Source organism: Argentina silus (assembly GCF_951799395.1).
Source record: "Argentina silus genome assembly, chromosome: 12".
Classification (NCBI taxonomy): Eukaryota; Metazoa; Chordata; class Actinopteri; order Argentiniformes; family Argentinidae; genus Argentina; species Argentina silus.
The window spans coordinates 14,438,606-14,458,881 of record NC_139666.1 but is presented as its reverse complement, the minus strand read 5'-3'; the positions used below and the strand labels follow the sequence as shown (position 1 = coordinate 14,458,881).

At 44.4% G+C, this 20,276-nt stretch overlaps 1 protein-coding gene across 5 annotated transcripts in view; it reads right to left on the bottom strand.

Moving 5' to 3' along the window:
- erbb4b (erb-b2 receptor tyrosine kinase 4b) overlaps positions 1–20,276 on the bottom strand; it is a 193,040-nt gene that overhangs the window by 64,660 nt on the left and 108,104 nt on the right. For all 5 annotated transcript variants that reach the window (XR_014554531.1, XM_083681567.1, XM_083681568.1 and 2 more), the window contains exons 3-4: positions 16,489–16,675; positions 907–1,038 (exon numbers count right to left, since the gene is read on the bottom strand). Coding sequence is in view for 4 of the 5 variants with exons in the window: in XM_083681567.1 (XP_083537693.1) it covers positions 907–1,038; positions 16,489–16,675 (319 nt within the window). In the remaining variant the exon portion in view is untranslated. The remainder of the gene's footprint in view (positions 1–906; positions 1,039–16,488; positions 16,676–20,276) is intronic.

Genomic DNA, 20,276 nt, shown 5'->3' with positions numbered 1-20,276 from the left:
TCTGTGGAGCCAATAAATACAGGCAAGAAAACAAAAAAACAAAAACTGGAGTTGTCCTGAGAAAGGAGGAGATTATGTTCTTAGGGCTGGATTACGTTAAGTTTCGAGACCCTTGATCTTTGGCAGTGTGTGTATGCGGGAGTCAGACGATCAAAAGTATTGATTCAGAGTGGATGGGCAGAAAGCAATAGTTGAGAGAGATCCCGCCGGCATATCATCAATGCCATGAATCTGTGTTTGTGTTTGGAGCATCAGAAAACTGAGAGGTAAGACAAGGACACCTACAGTGGATCGTTTGTTCTATTTAGAACACTTCCAGTTCCTCTATAGTAGGTAATGACATACTTGATCTACATCGAGATCACAACACTATCCCAAACCACAGATCTACTGGATCATCTACATAGAATACCAATAACAGGCATCAACACAAAATATAACAAAACAACATATATAGAACAATGGTTAGAAAAAGAGAGAAATCAGGTCACAAGAGCAATAACTCAAGGCATTGCGAGTCCCCTAGTGCTACAGTAACCCGCACTGCCTCTGTCAGAGATTAGGCCTCATGCTATGCTTTTGAAATAATAAATCCCTGATAATTATTCTTTACAGTATTCTTCTCTTTGATTAGAATGAGGCATTAGTTCCAGATGAATATTTATTAACATTGTATTAGATATTGGGTTCTTAGAAGGAACATGTTGAGATGTTATTACTCTGCTTAATGCGTTCTACCCATCTGTTTTGACATTTCTATTGTTGATCCCCCCTCTTTGTTCTGAGAGCCATACAGTACACAAACAAAAACAAACATAGTGTCTCAGTATAGAAGTGCCAGTTGGTCTTAACGAATAGATGTTTCCGCAGTATCTTTCAGACCTTTCTTGTGGGTGGGTTACTCACATGTGACACTGCTATTGGTGGGCACGACCACAGGGCTCACGCGGGGGTTCTTGACGATGTCTTGCCAGTGGATGGTATCAGCATGGCACAGGAACTTGTTCTGGTCCACATACACACCGCCATGGAGGATCTCTGTGGGATGAGACAGAACACAAACAAACCGTCAGGAGCCGTTATAGACACACACGCACACGCACACAAACGCGCCCGTGCACACACATATGCACATACACACGCACGCACGCACACACGCGCACACACACACACACACACACACACACACACTCACGCAGCAGATATATACAGTATTCTCAAGAGGACATTTTAGCTTGACCCAGTGCACAGCTTCATCTTCCGACAGACATGACTGATGGCCATACAAGGAGGCCAGACAAAGCCATGTGTTATTGCTGTTATTATTAACCATAATCTAGTTTTGTTTTTGTTTCTTTTTTTTCTCTCTTCAGACCAGCTACCCACACCAGACATAAACAACAGAAACAATTACGTTTCCCCCTGATACAAAATCCATCCTGACTTTAAACCCCCGGTGGGAGACAACCACAAAACAATTTTGTAATTTCATATTTCATCAGGGAGGACATGAGATGAGAGATCATCCTAATACTCATCATACCGTCCATCTCTGATCACAGGAATGTGAGGGGCGGGATCCAACCTCCTCACTCCACCCACAGTGCTGTGTGAGGCCTCTTATTGGACACAGACGGCAGTCCTGATTGCGATGATGGTGGGGTTCTCAGAATGCCTTATCAGAGGTAATCCCAACAAAGCCAGCTTGTCGCAGATTTGCATTATTTACAAGACCTGGGGTTCTCTATCTCTCCACAAGCAGATTAGCAACACAGGGATGAAACATATGAGGCAAATTCATAACAGTCCCGCAAAGGCCTGATTAAAATTGTACTCCACAGATGATTGGAGGTGGTGTTATTATATTTTCTGCCTCTCTCCGTAGGCGACACAGACCTGTCGCTCATCATAGAAATTAATTCCCACACACGCTATGAGAGGGCGCTCTGCTAGGGTACGTGTGCTACTGGCAGAAGAGCGGTTGGCAAAGTGGGGCAGGGGACAAACACACAAACAGAACCACAAAAACAAAACAAAACCAAAAAAAAGCTCTTGACCCAAATGTGTTTTTTTCTGGACCAGAGGAGGCGCTGGATGCTTCGCTACTGTAGATCATGGTTGACTAGCGTCTTTAAGCATGGCTGACCCTTCGTGTTCAATGAGTCCATGGTTTATGCAGTAAACATGTGGTGCACATGGGGCCAACAGTACGTTAGAGGAGCTTAAGTAAGCAATGTTATCATGGAGAGAGAGAGAGAGAGGGAGGGGACGTGGCCCATTACAACAGAACCAGAACGTAAAGGCCTGATAAAAAAAAGAACACTACCACCATCTGTGCTGCTGTTCCATCACGGAGGCCCTCAGAGAAATTAGGGTTACAAAAGCTTGAAAAAGCAGTCAACACTCACAGCTCCAATCTCCCTAAATGACCACAAAGAGGACTACAGCAGTCGTCTCTTGATGGTCTAACTGCAGCTAGAGCAGTTCATCTCTCAGGTATGGCCACAGACGTGAAGTGTCCCGTATGAGATACAGGCAGTAATGCTTATGGCAATAACACTGAAGAGCATACCGTACAATACCACTTGATGAGTAATTGCAATCTTGAAGAGACTTTAACAGCAGATCCCTATATGTTGATTGATTGTGCTCATGCCATGACTTCATGACATGACTTCATGACATGACTTCATGACATACGAATGAGAGAAACAGTTTCTTCTACTGCAGTTTGTGTTTTCCTCGCAACAGTTCATCAGGAAGATGAAGGCTATATTATATTCTCTATTACATAAGACAAACACACATGCCAAACACATGTAAATTATGTAAAGTAAGTGCTTGCTCTCATGTGCTGTCACGTATATATGCTTGATTAGCAGAGCTGCTACTTGCAGGGTGGCGGAGGCCTGTGTTAATTGTTTCGTTGGTTGAGAATGGGATCTTAATTAGCCCATTCAGAGAGCTCTGATTCCCAGGCTATGCCTGGTCCCCCAAGCCTCTCACATGTCTTTAAACTGTAGTGGGGCAAAACATCTCTGCTGCCTCTTACCAAGCAGACCATAGGAGGAAAATAATAAGAAATTTAGGAAAGCAGAACAAATGTATGCAACCAATTATTTCAAGGGTAAATGCTCCTTCTGTTTTTTAATTGCAAAGTGGGGATGAATTGTATTAAGTCTGGGAGGCAGATATCAAACCTTAGCTTATACTGCTTGACTGCTGGAAAAAAAGCATTAATGGCCTGCTGAGAATGAATTAATTGATGCAATTACATTGCTGAACAAATACATAATAAAGACAACATAATGATACAGCTTCTCTTCATACATGCTAACAGTGGGGTCATTTTTGTGTGTGTGTGTGTGTGTGTGTGTGTCTGTTCAAAACCTCATACCATACATATTTCTCACTTATGCTCTTATGGCTTGTATTACCAATTACAATATGAGGAAGCTATAGAATACACACACACACACACACACACACACACACACACACACACACACACACACACACACACACACACACACACACACACACACACACACACACACACAGCTGAGCAGACAACCTGCTGATTTGAAAGAGAACTGAAATAGCATTGCCTTGCATGGCTGGTTGTTCCTCCTCAGAGGGCTTTGACAAGACCATGCGGGATTTAACAAACCCTTTAGTGCAGCCCACTGAGCAGGACTTACTGTAAGGAGCTGACTCCAGTTCAGTTTAGTGCTGCAGCTCAGGGGGATATGTCACTGCTCCCTGATTCCAGTTCAGTTAAGCAGCCCAGAGAAGTACAGTACCTTAATGCTGGTACATGTAAATGGCAGGGTGCTGATAGCTAGCAGTCTATGCATGGCTTACAGTACTTGAGCCAGAGGTTTTTCCTGATCACATGACCTGACAAACTCTAAGCCCCAGTTATAGACTCTAACAAGGCCCAGTTTGGAGTTGTGACCCAAAGCATTGCAAATAATGGAGCTGAATGTGCATTTCACTGGGCAAACATGTTTTTTGTCTAACTGTTGTGTCACACACACACACATACACACACACACACACGCAAGCAAGCACGCACCCACGCAAGCACATACAGAATCGCACGCACGCACACATACATTTTGTCAGTTGAGTCACGGCTTTATCTTCCTGAGCGTGCCCAGAGCGTCAATTAACAATCAGCAGTTTCACCATGGAGCCCCAGAAGGGCACACCTTAAAAATATTAATTAGGTTATACAAGACAACAACAGGAACCCTGCCGCGCACAACGCAGTACACAATGCAACACACTCTCCAAAAACATGCTTATAGAAGGGCTATTATGGCAGGATGGAAGAGAGACTCTCCATACTGAGCACTCTAATGGTAAGGTCTCTTATGAAGTGCTGTTATGGAAAATACATGTTTGAAGGATATACACTTTCAAATGACTGATACAACTTGTGTAAATACTGTGATTATATTTTCTCTTGCCACACCTCTAAAGTTCTATAGCCATTGTTCTGAGAAACGCTGTTTGATTACCATATGGATAGCGGTGGTTTCGGAGGGAGTGATGGGGGAGAGCAAGAACAAAGGTATAGACACATGTTGCCGAAAGGATGGTGGATAAGTGTAAAATGTTAAACGCCGATTGATCAATATGAGTCTCCCCATTGTTCTTCCTTTCCAGCCACCTCTCACGTAAGCACAAGCTCGCAGGTGATAGCCTTTGTGGCGCCTACCATTTGTGGTTTCATCTCTATAAAAGACAACCCTAAGAATCGCCTCTTCAGACTTGCACTAGACAGACCCCCGGGTTTACGCTGGGCTGCTGTTGGGCTCTTGTCCCTTGTTTGCAAGCAATAATAAACACTGGACTGAAATATTTTGGCTACTCAGGACTTTGTTTCTTGAATCTCACCTCCGAAGAGCTGAAGTACAGAGTGGTAAATCCTAGACATCCACCACAGTGCTTATGTCTGAAAGGTATGACAATGAAAACATCTGTCTCCAGAGGCTCAATATAGAACATTGTGATACATTTGGTGATTTTCAATATAAGGGTAGCACTAAGCTAAGTGCATGCCATGTCAGTCAATGCCAGTGTCCTGGCACGGCTTGCTCTATGAGTCATGACTGTGCCCACCTAAGACAAGAAAGAAGCAAATCTCAGCCTCTCCTGTACAAATAGGTGATCTCCTCTGCCATCCATCATCCTCAGGCACAAAACTGTCCATCCAGCCTTCTGGGCCCCGTTGCCAAGGAGATGACGTCTGGCTGAAAAATGGGGGCTGAGTAAACTTCAACAAACAAAGAGAGAAACAAACCACAGAAGCATTTCCTAGAGGAAGTGTGGAGCTGTGCCAAGCACAGAAAACACAACCACTGGAACCAGATGTGACCACATACTTGTTACATATTCTTTGTGATCACATTGAGGCTGGAGATGAGTAGTACGGGTCATCATATTTAGATGATATCTAGATATAATACTGTAATACTATATTATTATCTGTATTATTTACCCTTCGTCCTTAAAGGTCCAGTATGTAACACTGAAGCTTTCGAAAAGCTTTCTAATGGTTGTAATATATGTGTTTAATCAGTAGCGATCTGGGAATGAGATCCCCTGAAATAAATATTTCATTTCCAAATGCTGTTTTGGTCCTGAAAAAAGTGCTTTCTAAAATGGAGTGTCCCATCTGACTCTCGTTTTGCATATAAACAAACTCCTTTAAAGAAGGACCATTTGTTACTGATCTGCAGGTGATAATCTCTATACTGTAAGTATCATACTTGTAGACCAGAGTCTGAGTGCTGTAATGTGACTGTAGTAAGCCCAACCTGGGCAGCTCATTGGCTCTCTGAGCACAGTTCAACCACAAACACTTCCCCTTGGTGCCCTGGAGGGCCTGACACCTGCTGCAGGGTGAGCCTCCATGGCACTTAGAGGAGGTGGTGCCCTGCCCACTCCAGACAGCTGGCTGGTCCATGAACCGTGGGCACGATTCCAAGCTCAAACGTGCCAGGCATGCCAGCTCAGCTCCCACACCTCACCTTGTATGCTACAGCTCAGCTTTACGTCTCAGTCAACAAGGCTGGTCTATGGGATCTTGATGTCTCTCACGCTCTGTGGGTTACTGTTCGTTCCAGGGGTTCTGTATGAGGCAGTGTCCTACTCAGCAGCAGGGAGGTGATTGGTTGCACACTGCGCTGTACTGTATGACCTCTCCTTGAATATTTACCGGTTTAAAAGCGATCCATGTTTACGTGCTCCAGGAGAAACAATGCATCAAACCTGGTAATTTGCAAACACAGAGAATAATACATTGGTGGTGAAATATGTACATAAATCACATTTAGTGCACATATCACAAACAAGAGGATCCCAATGGAAATAATGGACATTTATCAAGAGTAGTAGCGCAGTTACCAATCACCTCAGGTTTGAAGCAGGTTGTTAAATTACCGCACATCACCCCAGTTATGCTGTACAGTGTCTTAGACAAGGTCAGTTGAAAGAGCACCCGGCATAAATCTACAGGAGTGCTATTTTAATGTTGTTAACACTCTCAGAGGGAAATATAGCTAATGCCCATTCAAATGTAAATTGTGCTTTTATGTATTTAACTAGTGACCTGAAAAAGACAACTGCATTAACTCTACAATAACAACGCTTTACGAGAGGTTCACAGATAGCTGAGAGAAGGGAGAAGAAGGGCGCCTCTGCTCTGATTACCGGGCTCAGGCGGTAGCGTATTATTGTGGATGGGGATTTTGTGTGTGTGTGTGTGTGTGTGTGTGTGTGTGTGTGTGTGTGTGTGTGAGGATGAGGTGATGCAGAAACATTCTATTCAACATGCAGCCACTGACATTCATGCCTGAAGAACCACAGCAGCCATAGCATCATGTAAAGACAGCATGTGATAATTAATCATATTTGCTTTTATTTACAGGGACATATATTGTGCCAAAATAACCTGAATGCAAACAGATAAAGGATATTTTTTTTCTCCATCTCGTCCACATCCAACCCAGCAAGGCCATTTTCTGGCATACAATGACTTATTTTTCCTCAGGATAGACAGTTTGGGTGGAAAACAAGAACTTGACCCAGAACAGCACTTGAAAACAAATGACATTCGCAATGAATAAAAGACTGCAGCCACAAATAGATAAATCTCCTTGAAATCCGTGCAAGGTTGACGCAGATAAAAAAAAAAGTAGTTTCAACTAATGAAAAACGAAATGAGAAATAATAGTCGTCTTGTCTTCAGAGCAGAGTGGTCAATTTTAGCTGGAACATGCAATGACGGAAAAAAAGTCTAACAGTGCTAACTCCAGGACAGGAAAAACCCGTCCTATCCATCAATTACACCCAACCTAAAAAAAACATACAGTACATCCAACCCCCCTAACTTAGAGTAATCTACGAAAGGACACTGTAGTCATCTTTACTACAGTTGTCCTAGTGGCAGGGGTGTGTTGTTATAGGCAGACCTTGTTTGAGTATTGTTGTTTGTGTGTTATTGTGTTTCTTCTGTCCTCATTCTCCTTGGCGTCTGGGGCAGTAATGTTGTTTTCTGTAACTGAGGTGCAGGCTGCTGGAGCTGCAAACAGCACAGGGGTGGCGGCCACAGCCCTCCCCCCACGCCACCTCTCCCCCCACGCCACCTCTCCCCCACGCCACCTCTCCCCCATGGCAGTAATTGCGTTTAAAGCCGGCTGATTAAATTTTGCCCATCCCTCACCCAATTGTTTCCAATGTATCTTTATGAAAAATGGCCAAGATTAAAGGATTATGGAATTATCCAGAGCAGGGAGCATCTGCTTAAGTTGAGGGGGGTGGGGGACAAAAGGGGGGCATGCTTCTTCACTCATTTCCAACTTAAGCCATGAAAAGCTTGCATAATCTCTGCCTTATGGCTAAAATAGAGGATGGGAGAGAGGGTAAATGAAATGGATGAGGGGAAATGAAACCACACAATGGGTAACACATGGTATAACTGTTACTGTTACCTTTTGTTGCATATGGTGAGGAAGTTGGTAAAGAGTGCCACCGTAGGCAACCAAAAAACTGTTGACCATAAACAGCACAGGTGATGAGAGAGAGAGAGAGATTACTACTGCTCCCTCCTACAGCAGCTGAGGGCCACTTTGCTTATCATTGCTGATGTCTGATCAGATCCCAGCAGCATTGGAATGAGCGGCGCTCTCTGGAACCGACACAGAGACATAAAACAGAGGTAAATGAGAGCAGGGTGCACCTGCATACCAATAACCCAGGCTCAGCACGGCAAGGACCGGGCCACAGAGCACAGACCCCAGGCTGCAGGCTGCGGGCTGCAGGCACAGCATGTCACAGAGACCCTGTTTGTTTGGAACCACCGGCAGGGCATCTCATTGACAGCTCTAACATCCAGTCAAAGGAACGAGGACCAACTGTACATTGGCAAAAAGCCAATAGCATAAAAGACATGGCTTTTTTTTTATTTATTTTTTTAGCCAATAAAGGGCTCAACTGCATGGATGACTCAGGATGGAGCATGAGACATGAGAAGCGTATGAATATGAATATGAATATGACATCATCAAAGGCTCGGCGAAGCGGAGGATTAGGTACATGGGTGGATCGCTGGGCAAACTGGAGAGGACAAGAAACAAAACATCGGGGGTCGGGAGACAGATCTCTGTGGCACTCTGCTCCACAAACAAAGGGGCGGGAGGGGTGCTGGTGAGGCCATGCTCTGTATATTTAGCTCATGAATTCATGCGTGCCGTAACATCCACCTGGATGAGCTCTGCTGCTCCACAGGGGCGCAGCAGAACAGCATGGGCCTTTCATGTCCCATTACCCACGGCTGCCCGTGATGCTGCCTGCTCCACTTCTTTAAGGCCCTGCCTGGCCCAGTGTGCAAAAAAAATAACTGCATTAATTATTAAGCTGTGATGGGAGAGAAGGGGTGTTGCCCATAGGACCACACTGTGCCAGTTATTTTACAAAGAGAGCAGTCTGCTCGCGTGGTGCAGAGAATCCCAGATACTGGTGTGCTGTGTCAGTGGTAATACAATGAGAAGGCCCATACTCAGGCTCTGGCAATGTCCCAAACACCTGCCAGTACTGTATGATGTATGTTACACAGCTCTGCTCTGATACAGCACACACATGTATTGCTGTCACTAATGTATTTGCTAGGTGTCATGTTATATACAGTATAGACATTACACTGTACGAACAAAGGCCTAACTCAAATCTAACTGTTTGTCAAAATGTCAATATCAGAGATGGCTTACTGAGGTGCACACACACACACACACACACACATACACACACACAACCGCACACAAACACATGTTGGCATGCATGCACGCATGCTCTTACACACAAACACTAAAAAAAGTACACAAAAAGGCCTTTCATACATGGATATGTGTAAGGTTCTCATCACACAAAGTGCCTTTCCCTGTAGGACCAAGAGCCCTTTGTGTCTCCCCCCACTCTTACACCCATCTCTTCTCTGGCCAGGCAAACCTAATTATTCTATCACATGCCCACTTTCCCCCTCTCCACCAAGCACTGACATTTCAGAAATGAGAGCCTTGTGATTAGCGGGAACATAAATAATTGGCTTAACCCTTTTCAAGTGTTTCATTAACATTTCCCTGTGCTCAGAGGATAACATGCCTCCACATTAGAGCTGAGAAGGCATCCCCACACTGTGGGAGAAGGAGGGATCCCAGTCTCACCCCTGTCTTACGTCCCGTAGAAGCACTTCTGAGCCATTGCCAGCAAATCGTCATGATGATGCAACTGGAATGATGAAAATGGATGGACACCGGAGAAAATTGTGAAAACGCTAACGTCAAAATCTGCTCATTTTCATTAAAGGTGGGTAAATCTAGGTGGGCAGGCCACTATTCGTTGAGGTGTGTAAACCGTGAATACTGCCCTGATGAGAGAGTAAGCTCAGGTCGGCCATAGACATTGGGGAGGAGTTCTGTTTCTAGGTGATTCTGGGTATCTAACACCTCATGTCAAATGCAAAATAGTGATTCATAAAGCCGCTCATTGACTTCCACATATTGAAATGTTTGATGGCACTTCACCAGACAAACAGGGATTCTATTCACCTGAGAAAAAGCATCTGTTCTGTAATGAACTGATAGTAATTCCCTTCGTCAGGTCTGTCTGCTGTCCATAGACGTCCAGGCCGAGAATAGCAGGATCCGGCCTGGTTCAGAGCTAACAGAAACCTAGCCGGAGGGAAGTTGATATAGGGGGAGGAGGGGAACACTATGTTTGGCTTATTAATTGACATTCAAATTCCTTGCATGCTCACATTAACTTTTAATGAGTCAAAGGTCTGGTTTCTGGAGGCTCATCCACCACTGAAAGTGTTCGCTGCACAGAGTGGAGACTGGTAGTGGAGGAGTGCATACAAGGTTGCTCATCCCACAGTCCCCCCCCCTCCCCCCCCCCCCCCTCCCCAGAGGTGATGAAGACTCTCTGGAGATGTGTCTCCTGACTTCATTACCAGCCAGATAGGACTAATGGAGACAAATGGAAATGTTCCAGGGTAGCTACAGTCTGTACGTCTGGGAGGGGACGTCTGTGAAGTGGCTTGGTGTTATGTCTGTGAAGTAACATGTCTAGAATAAGTGAGGGTGGCAAACACATCAGCAAAGGGAGCAGTGTATTTGTACTTTCAGTGAGGATCAAAACCATACCAAATGTGGATGTACGCAAGTTATGACAAGGCAATCTGTTATTTCTATGACGTCACCCTCTCAACCTTCTCACAACTTTGAGCAAACTAATCTAAATGACAACCACAGACAAAAACTATTTGACGTATTCACAAACTGAAGTAAAGGGCAACAGAGACCATGTTTTTTTTCCTCCCAAACATTTATCATGTCAAAGATCAGCGTCATCTTTCAAGGAGACAGCTCTCCATTGGTTTGTGAGCAGCAGGAAACGCCATTTAGTTGTTCATTTTATTCATGTTAGGAAAGCAAGAAAGAAGTGGCAACTTTTAATTATAGATCTGGTTTAATTGGTCTAATCTGGTCTAATTACCTGGTAAAGGGGATATTCATACTGTATCAAATCAAATCAAGTCAAAGTTTATTCAAATATGCAATGTCAATGGAGAATGTCACTGGTGTGGGGTGGGGGGTGTAGGGGGGACTGAAGTCGTGGCAGTTGAGCAGTCTTATGGCCTCATGACTCCTTGTCCCCTACATCTATGGCATATCTGGAATGGGACTATGCTATATCATAAGGCTTTTTTAGCTTGAGCAAAGTGCCGTTTGAAGCTGGGAGATATGTTTTAATCATTCAGTTTCTTAATGATGACACCAGATCCATTATTAATGGGCCTGGCTGCTCCATGGGGCCCTGGCTGGCGAGCGGGTATTAGCATTAGCACAATCCGCTTCATTTGATCTCTGTGTAATTATCACACTTTTCCCTCCAAATGCTATCAAAAGTTTGATGTTAAATAAAAAGGCGCCGGGAGAAGCGATTCTTTCGCTTTTCAACTTTGTTTCCCAAGGCTTTGTTTTTCTTCCCATCTCTTTCTTTTTTAAAAGACAAAGGGAAATGCTACATGGTTTAATATAGTTAATTTTGTACTTACTGTTATTCTCAGGGTAGCAAACAAGTTTCAGTGGCTTGTCTCATGATGAAGACAATTTAAAAAATGCTATCGTCGAGAGGTGGTGAAAATGTGTGCTGCAGTTATTTCAGTGATATCAGGGTAATGATTACAGCAAAAGTAAGTCTGGTTGCCCACCTGGGGGTTTACATCAGACTCTTTGTTAAATTGTGAAATTCATTCAAAGCATTTAAACACAGGTGGAAAGCGATTTGTTTTTAATCAGCCTGAATTTATGTGTTTGCTTTTTTTGTGAAGGCATGAGGGTCAGCTCCATCTGGAGCTTACGATTTAACATTATTTATGTTGTTGCTCATTAATGTTTTATATAACACTCAACTGTTTTCTGCTTATGCAATTCCCACATAGGATCATTAATGAGAGGGAAACCAGTCAGCAAAATAAAACAGCAGAAAAGACCAAACTGTTGTAGCCCAGCAGCACATATTGTTATCAAATGGTCATCATCAGATGGTTGTCCTACAAGAGACTCATTTAAGACAGGCTTGTCTGAAAAACAGAAAACATGGCTCTTTCAATCTGCCATATTGGAAAACCGCCCAGTTCACAATATACATTTGTATGACGTTTTTAAATTCCCATTAAGGCCATACAACCCATACATGTAGTAGTGGCACGCTGTGGACTTTGAAGAACACAATGAGAGTCTTTACCTTGCCTTGGCCAGTCTTAACCTGCTGTTCTAAACCACATTCGGAGCTTGCAAATGTGACAATATGAATGCCGTCCTTCAAAAAATCCCTCCTGCCATGCTCAAGCGATGAAATATTAAATATGACACGGGAGTAATTGCATGGGAAGTAATCAATTAGACACACAATTGGAAGCGACCCGAGGTCTGGAATCTGCCAGGCGAGAGAGAGGTGGAACTGAATGTGAGAGAAACAGGCGCAAGCAATCTTGGGTTTCTCCTATGGGGATCTTTTCACACAGTAACTGGACAGCCTGGGCCAGACTGGGACAACTTGTCCAGTTACTCCTGGTCTCATCGAGAAGTGACTGATTCCTCCTGTCCTTTATTTTCACCTTGTCCCATCCCTCCCGTGCACCATTTTCAGAATGTTTTCACGATACACTGAACAGTGCTCGTTGAAGTTAATGTATGATCATTGAGATTTTCCCCTTGAACAAATGCAAGGCTTTGAAGAGCAGAACACAGTACTCTGATCAGTGTGTAAGCATATGTGTGTGTGTGTGTGTGTGTGTGTGTGTGTGTGTGTGTGTGTGTGTGTGTGTGTGTGTGTCTCTCCAAATGAATACGTTCTCCAGAAACGATCCTCCAGAACTTACTAATTTTGAGACTCGGTTGGTGTGTGTGTGTGTGTGAGTAGAAACATGTATGTGTGTCTTTGTGAGGTGAATATTGAAATAGGTGCTAATAGGGTATATACATTAATATATTTTCTTACTTTGAAAAAGAAAACTACTATCAAGAGCTGATCATTTGATTGTTCTTAATCAGAGAGAGAGAGAGAGAGAGAGATGAAGACAGAGAGAAAGAGACAGAGAGAGCAGATGGGCCTTGAGCAAGTCGATCCAGTTTTGGCGTCGGGCGCAAGCGTGTACATGGGGAGAGAAGGACGTCTGGCAGATGGGAACTGATATTTGATGCTTTCATTTTGGACAGACAGAGTAATGGCAGCAAGCAACACTGAACAAAACTATAGAAAATTGCCAAACTAGTGGGAAAAAAAAGAGAATAGAAAATGTGTTAAATTGACACGCTCATCTGTGTTATGTCCCTTATTGAGGCTGTTATTATTTTGCAAACCCAGCAGGCAGTAATTACCATCTGAATGCACCGAGGCCGCTAGTGTTCTGGTGGCTCAAAAAAGATTGAAAAAAAAACTGTTTGCCTACGCATGAAAACACCTTTAATTCATCTGAAATCAAACATAAATAGCCGCATTTTGCAAATGTCAAGTGTAGTGGCAATGTTTAAGTTCTTCTTTCTGCGCTTGGGGAAAGGTATAATTACTGCAGATCATGTGCTTTTAGATGGGACACAGAGAGTATAAGATGTGAGGTTTATGAGAGGCCAGAGAGACAGAGAGACCCATTTACATTTAAGCCTTTATCTAAAGCGACTTACAACAAATAGAGAGAGAGAGAGATAGATAGAGAGAGAGAGAGAGATGTGTCATGCATAGAAAAGAGAGACCACACAACACATATCACTTCGCTGTTAAATCTTAGAGAGCGTTTTCTCTTTCATATGCATGAGGATGACTAACTTAAGCTTGATTGAAAGGTGCAGCAGAGAGGCTGAGATCCCCACTGAGCCAGCCTGAGTGTCACCAACCACCAGGGTTCATTCACACAGTCTCCTACACATATATCGTACTAGAAAATCAATACAGCAATATTGCAATATACCAGCTACAAATTGATTTTATCCAGGGCAATTTCTACCTCCAAGAGAGTCAGGTCTGCTTCAACACCATTGGGGCCCATTCTATCCTTCTCCAGATCGGCCCTTCTGTGGTTAAATACCTTTATCCTTGTATATGTCTCTTATGGATCATATTGATCATTTCACATCTCCAGAGAGCTAGTATGAGAGGAACGACAGGATAATATGACTCTGTTGGCCAATCAAATGAACCATTAGGGATGAGAGAGGGAAAGAGGGAGGGAGGGAGAAGGAGAGAGAGAGAGAGAGAGAGAGAGAGAGAGAGAGATTACTACTGCTCCCTCCTACATGAGAGATGCATCATGCATACAGAAGAAAGACGAGACCACACAACATATATCACTTTGCTGTTAAAAGACGATGGAAAGAGAAAGAAAAGATGCAGTGCTGCCCTTCCTCCTCTTATTATGGCTTGGGGACATAGATGGCGGTTCAAACACCACTCTGTGGTGCCTCTTCAATGTCGCTGTGCTGAACAACAGCATGACTCCTTTGAGAGCAGGATGACTGCTCATGGACATACAGTATTCCTAAAGATAAGTACGGTACTCTCCAGTATAACAGGCGATACATAGGCCTACAGTGTTGTAAAGTTCTCATAATTGATGTCACAATGTTGAGAGTGTCTTGTGTGTTTCTAGGATTCTCGAGGAAGAACTGTGCAAGTAGAACAATGAGCAAGAGTCTAAATTATTCACAGCCTCTGACAAAGGGAGCTGGGAGCCTGAAACTCACTGCTCTATTTGTGCCCTACAAAGTCCAGTGAATGGATTCTAGTCTTACACTGGGAGTGCTCTAACATAGCACACATACACTGTGTTCTCCTGGTACTTCTCTGGCCACATCTCTCTTCCTCCTGCTTCTCTGGCTCTCTTTCTTTCTTTCTTTCTTTCTTTCTTTCTTTTCTCTTTCTTTTCTCTTTCTCTGAGCAGATATGATAAAAAGGGTTCTGTGCATACAGTTACACTACAAGCCTTGACCTCTTGAGGGCCGAGTGATGTAAGGCTATAGGTTAACTGTCCAAAACAATCCTGTCACGGATTACTGCATCAGACGATCTAAAGGGCTCCTGGCAGGGGTTGGTGTCTAGCCAAACGCCTGCTATTCATTACCTTGTTTTTGTTTTTTTACGACTATGCCCCAGGTCTGGCTACATACAACAACCTCTACAGTATGGTATTAGTTCATACCCGCGACATGACTCCCTGAAGCAGTTCACATGGAGGACACAACAGCTCTGGCTGTGAGCTACTAAGACAACATTGGTGTCATAGCATCTGAAACAGCTACAGCTCAGTTGTTGTTTATGAGCTGTAATGGCTGCTTCTTGCGCCGTCTTTTTCCATACATGTTCCATACATGTGGCCTGTATGAATGCTAAGGGGGTTAACATCAGAGGAAAGTGCATCAAAGCCCTGTGTGTGGAGAGAGAGCGCCAAAGAGGAAGAAAATAACTACACTTCCCGCTACAATGCTCTAAATCCGTCTGAATGAGCTTAGGGTTAGGATATTGGATAACACTAATAATCATACACTTGAGAGGGTGTAAATAGGAGCAGACAACCCATCATTTCCATTCCTATGTACGTATGTGGTGGTCCTGTGCTTATTTTTAGCATTTTTTGGCCTTCATGGTCCTAAGCCTCCATTTTGTCAGAAGAGGACATGCTATGACCTTTGAGATTGTGTGTGTGTGTGTGTGTGTGTGTGTGTGTGTGTGTGTGTGTGTGTGTGTGTGTGTGTGTGTGTGTGTGTGTGTGTGTGTGTGTGTGTGTGTGTGTGTGTGTGTGTGTGTGTGTGCCCCAGGGGGTGCATTGCTAGCCTTACCGCACAATAGACCTTGCCAGCTGTTCACTGCCACCTACACTCAATCCCAACATTCTTACAAAAAAGGTTTTAGATCAGAACATTTCATTTTCATTAGCCTAACCCCAACAGACAGTATGACTCACAATCATTTCATTGCAAAGTGTCTGACTGTATACTGTATCACAAAATGCCAGTGTTTCACAGGAGGGGAGCTCAGAACGTATTTGAATTAATTCCGGGAAGTTTCATGAATACATGTACATGGCCATGTGCCTCACAATCAAAGCATAACAAATCACCAACATTGCTACAGTATTTGCAGTCAACCTCTATAAACTCTGCGTAGAACAAAAGAGTCAGACGGGCTGGTTTGAAACACAGAGAGGATACGGTTGCTGTAAACAGAGACACGGCAAGTTCTAGAAGCCCTTTGAGCATAGACCATCTTAGTAGTGCATCTTTCAGGCTTAGTATGAAAATCACACACTATTGTTGGGCAAGCTGATACATATCACCAAGTGTGGGACCGAGGTAAAGAAAGACACAGGATGCAGTAGACAGCTTGAGGAGCCACAGAAAAGATAATGATTTCAAGCAATACCTGTGAGGTTTTTCAGCTGTAGCTGCTTAAGGCCAAAGTTGCCGTCTCGGCGGTAGTTGAGGAAGATGGCCAGGGCGTAGCGGTCCTCGTACAGCTTGGTGCCTCGGATGATGCGCAGGTTCTCCAGGGGCAGGTCGTCAAACTGGTTCAGCGCCACCAACACATAGCCTGTCACCTCCCGGATAGACTGGACACATCAGAGGGGAAGACAAGGGAGAAACAGATCAGATACGTACAGTAGCAGTAGCCCATCCTAAGGTCACTTTCAGCTATTCACACAGTCATGCGCTCATGAGGAGAATCCTTCCCGGACAGGGTCAACACTTTGCTAAAAAACTTGGCTCCAAGTTTGCATGAAAGTCCAGGGTGAACCAGAAGGACAGCCATCAGCCATCACTTCACGCTTAAGACTCATTTAGAGGGCTAATGACCGCAGAGACTTTGCAAAGCCCACCCATGCATCCAGAGCTGGTATGAATCAAAGTGACTGTGGTCCCCGTCATGGCTGCTTGTCATAAGGACAGATAGAGCCTCATTCAGCAGGACAGGCCCTCTCACACCACGACTGACAATAATCGCAGCAACAGGCCCCTGTGCCACGTACTGCAGATCTGGCAACCCAACGCTAAAATTAGTCCTGAGGAGACTGCTGCTGCCGCTGCTGCCACCACTGCTCAGGCCCCAGTTCACTGACAGCTGTCAGGCACCATAGTCGTCAGACAGGGCTGTGCCCAGAAGTGGCAGGAGCAGTCATGGCGCTGTCATGATCGCCCAGAAGCTCTTAATGGGCATGGACAGCAGCTCTTTCCCACAGAGCTATGAGGTGAGCCTCTGAGAGAGCCCTTGTTTTGCTGCTAACAAACTAGCTGAGTAGGAACACCAGATTCTATGGCTGCTTTTTTAAATTATTCAGTGTGTTTGAATGGGATCATCTTCAATTTAGAGAGATGGACAGTAGAGCGCTGAGGTCAATCATTTTATAACATGACTGATGAGTGCGGCAGGTTCATTGGCACGGCAACTGAGGGATATTAAGACCTTTCTGTTTATAGGGCAGCAATTACATGCACGCACGCACTCATGCACACACACACACACACACACACACACACACACACACACGCACACACACACACACACATTCATGCATGGGTATGTGTGTGGGGGGGTGTGTGTGTGTGTGTGTACGTGTGTGCCGAGAGCCTTTGACTAAGCTCCGCATATCTGGGCCCGTGTGGTGCAGTCAGACAGGAGTGTGTTGTGACTGACCAAAGACAGAAGGCTGAGGATGACTCACTCCACCCTGCTGTGGGCTTAGAGGTCACTGTCCCTGGAATACACTCTCTTCTAATGACCCTGGGGCTCCAGCTGAGGATGTGTGGGGACCAGCAAGGGTCCGTGAATGGTGACCCTGCCAGGGGCACTGTAGCTCCATCAGACCCCTCTCCCCTCCCTGTCTGTCCCCACAGTCTTTACTCACTGCCAGGCCACGCACCACCAGGAACAAAAAAAAAAGCTGCTTCCCAGTTACCTAGCAACCTCAAAGACCTGCTGCCAGCATCAAAAAAGGAGAAAAAAAAAGGAATAAAGGGGGGAAAACAGCGGCATCTACATTATACTTTGCCTACTTTAATTAAAGGATTAAATTGATGTTATTTATTCTTTTTCGTTGCCTTTGTTCACTTTCCAGGGCTATTTTCTTAACCAGGCCTGGTCAATTCCCCCCTCTCCCCCTAATTAGTTATGTTCGAGCCACCAGATCGATAGACCAGAGAGGGAGACGGGGGGGTACACACCCAGTTCTTTTCCTTCTGGATTGTTTACTCAATAATGAACTGCAAGCGCCGACTGTGAGAGGGGCAGAGAGGGGCATCAGGAAACTGTGTTTTTCAATTTATTGCAGTTTATACAGTAGTAGTAACAACATCAAGACCATTGTGCATTGCAGTCTATGCAGTCAAAAGTCATTTCCACGTAGCTTTCTCTTTTTAGCTACAAAGCAATTATGCAGGTAAATTACCTGCTAAATATAATGTGTGACCTGGCATTGTCCTGGATTTTTTCAAACAAGGATACCATGGGGCTCTCCATCTCCCCGCCCTGTTGAAGTTGTCCACAAGTATCCAGGGGTTTATAGTACATGAGTGGCCAGGGGACAGTGGGAGACCAACACCTACTGTAGACTACTAGAGGATACCTACTGTACAGTACATAACCCCTAACCCTGACCCATAGAAGAGGGGAGCGGAACATTACATAACTCACCCCAGGCCAATGAAGTCACATGACCTGCTTTGAAGATCCAGCATATATGCATGATACATACAATCGTGTTATCATAAAGAATGTCATAAACGTGGTGGGAGGAATAAGATGAATACATAGTGAATATATATTAAAAACAAATGTATTTACTTTATCTAAATCATCTCGGTTCTCAGTTAATCTTATACCGTCAACTGTGAGATGTTGTGGTGGGTGTGGTGATGTACAGTAAGCAGGTAAAACAGGCTAAGATAAGGGGGGGGGGTGAATTCAAGATTCAAGATTCAAAGTGTTTATTATCAGCCACGGACGGCTGCACAGCACGTCACAGTCCTGGACAAGGGGAACAGAACAGGTCAGATTCAGTAGATTAACAGGGATTTCTTCTTCCCTCCTCCCCATGGTTGGGCATTTGTGAGCGGAAGTGTGCCAGCGGAACAAAACCCTCACTTCAGTCTCAGAGACGTGCCCGGCTTTAAAATCGAGTCCTTCAATCCTCCAATTCTAAAGGGGAGGAAATACAGAGTCTGAGGAGGGAGGGCAGGCGGGAGGGAGGGAGAGAGAGAGGAGAGGGAGAAGGAGGAAAGAGGGAGAGCTGCCATGCCAGGGTACATTGCAGAAGGAGGAGAGCAGTCAAGTGGATCGGAGAGGGTCCCTGTATATTTTAATGCATAATTAAAACTCCACCTGCTCCAGTTCAGAGTAAGCGACAGAAAGAGAAAGAGAAAGAGAGAGAGGGGGGGTGTAATGACACCATTAGCATGTTGAAAAGACTGAACACACGTTAGCACGATTACCTCTCATTTACATACATATTGAGCTGGTTTGGTGTGTTGAAGGGCTGGGCGGAGACAAAGACACTGGATCTTATTGGGGCTTAGGGGCCTTGCATCAGTAAGCTCTTATCCTGCATTTGCATATCCCTTCCCAGTTCACCATCTCCACAATTCAAGAGTTGGAGAACCCGATGGAGAGCATATCAATGCTCTATGAAAACACACAGGGACTGGAAGTCATATTAGATCTCTACCAAAGTACAACTTTGACCATGGAAACCTACTCTCAATATTGTATTTGTATATTGCATTTCAACAGGTGATACAGGTTGAATATTTTGATAAAATAGCTCTTCTATAATCTAATAAAGGTATTAGTGGCATTGTGTGGCATGAAGTGAACTGAATTGATTTTAATCCTATAGCCTATAATGCCATGACAGGGGAGGCTGGTGGAGACAGAAATGGGCTCATTGTAATGGATAGAATGGGATGTCCATGCATTACAATGAGCCCATCCTCTGATCTACCTCCAACAGCCTCCACTGCTCCATGACTGCACAGTGGATGACTGCTGGACCCAGAAAACATCCTTTCACAGACTTGAAGTGCTGGACATTGACTGTTGTGTTTATGCATGCACCAGAGACAGAAAGGCGATAATCTGTGAGTCCGCTCCCCTATAACACCCCCGGCCAGTAACAACATGTTTGTATACGTATTGCACCTTTAACTTCATCATACCTC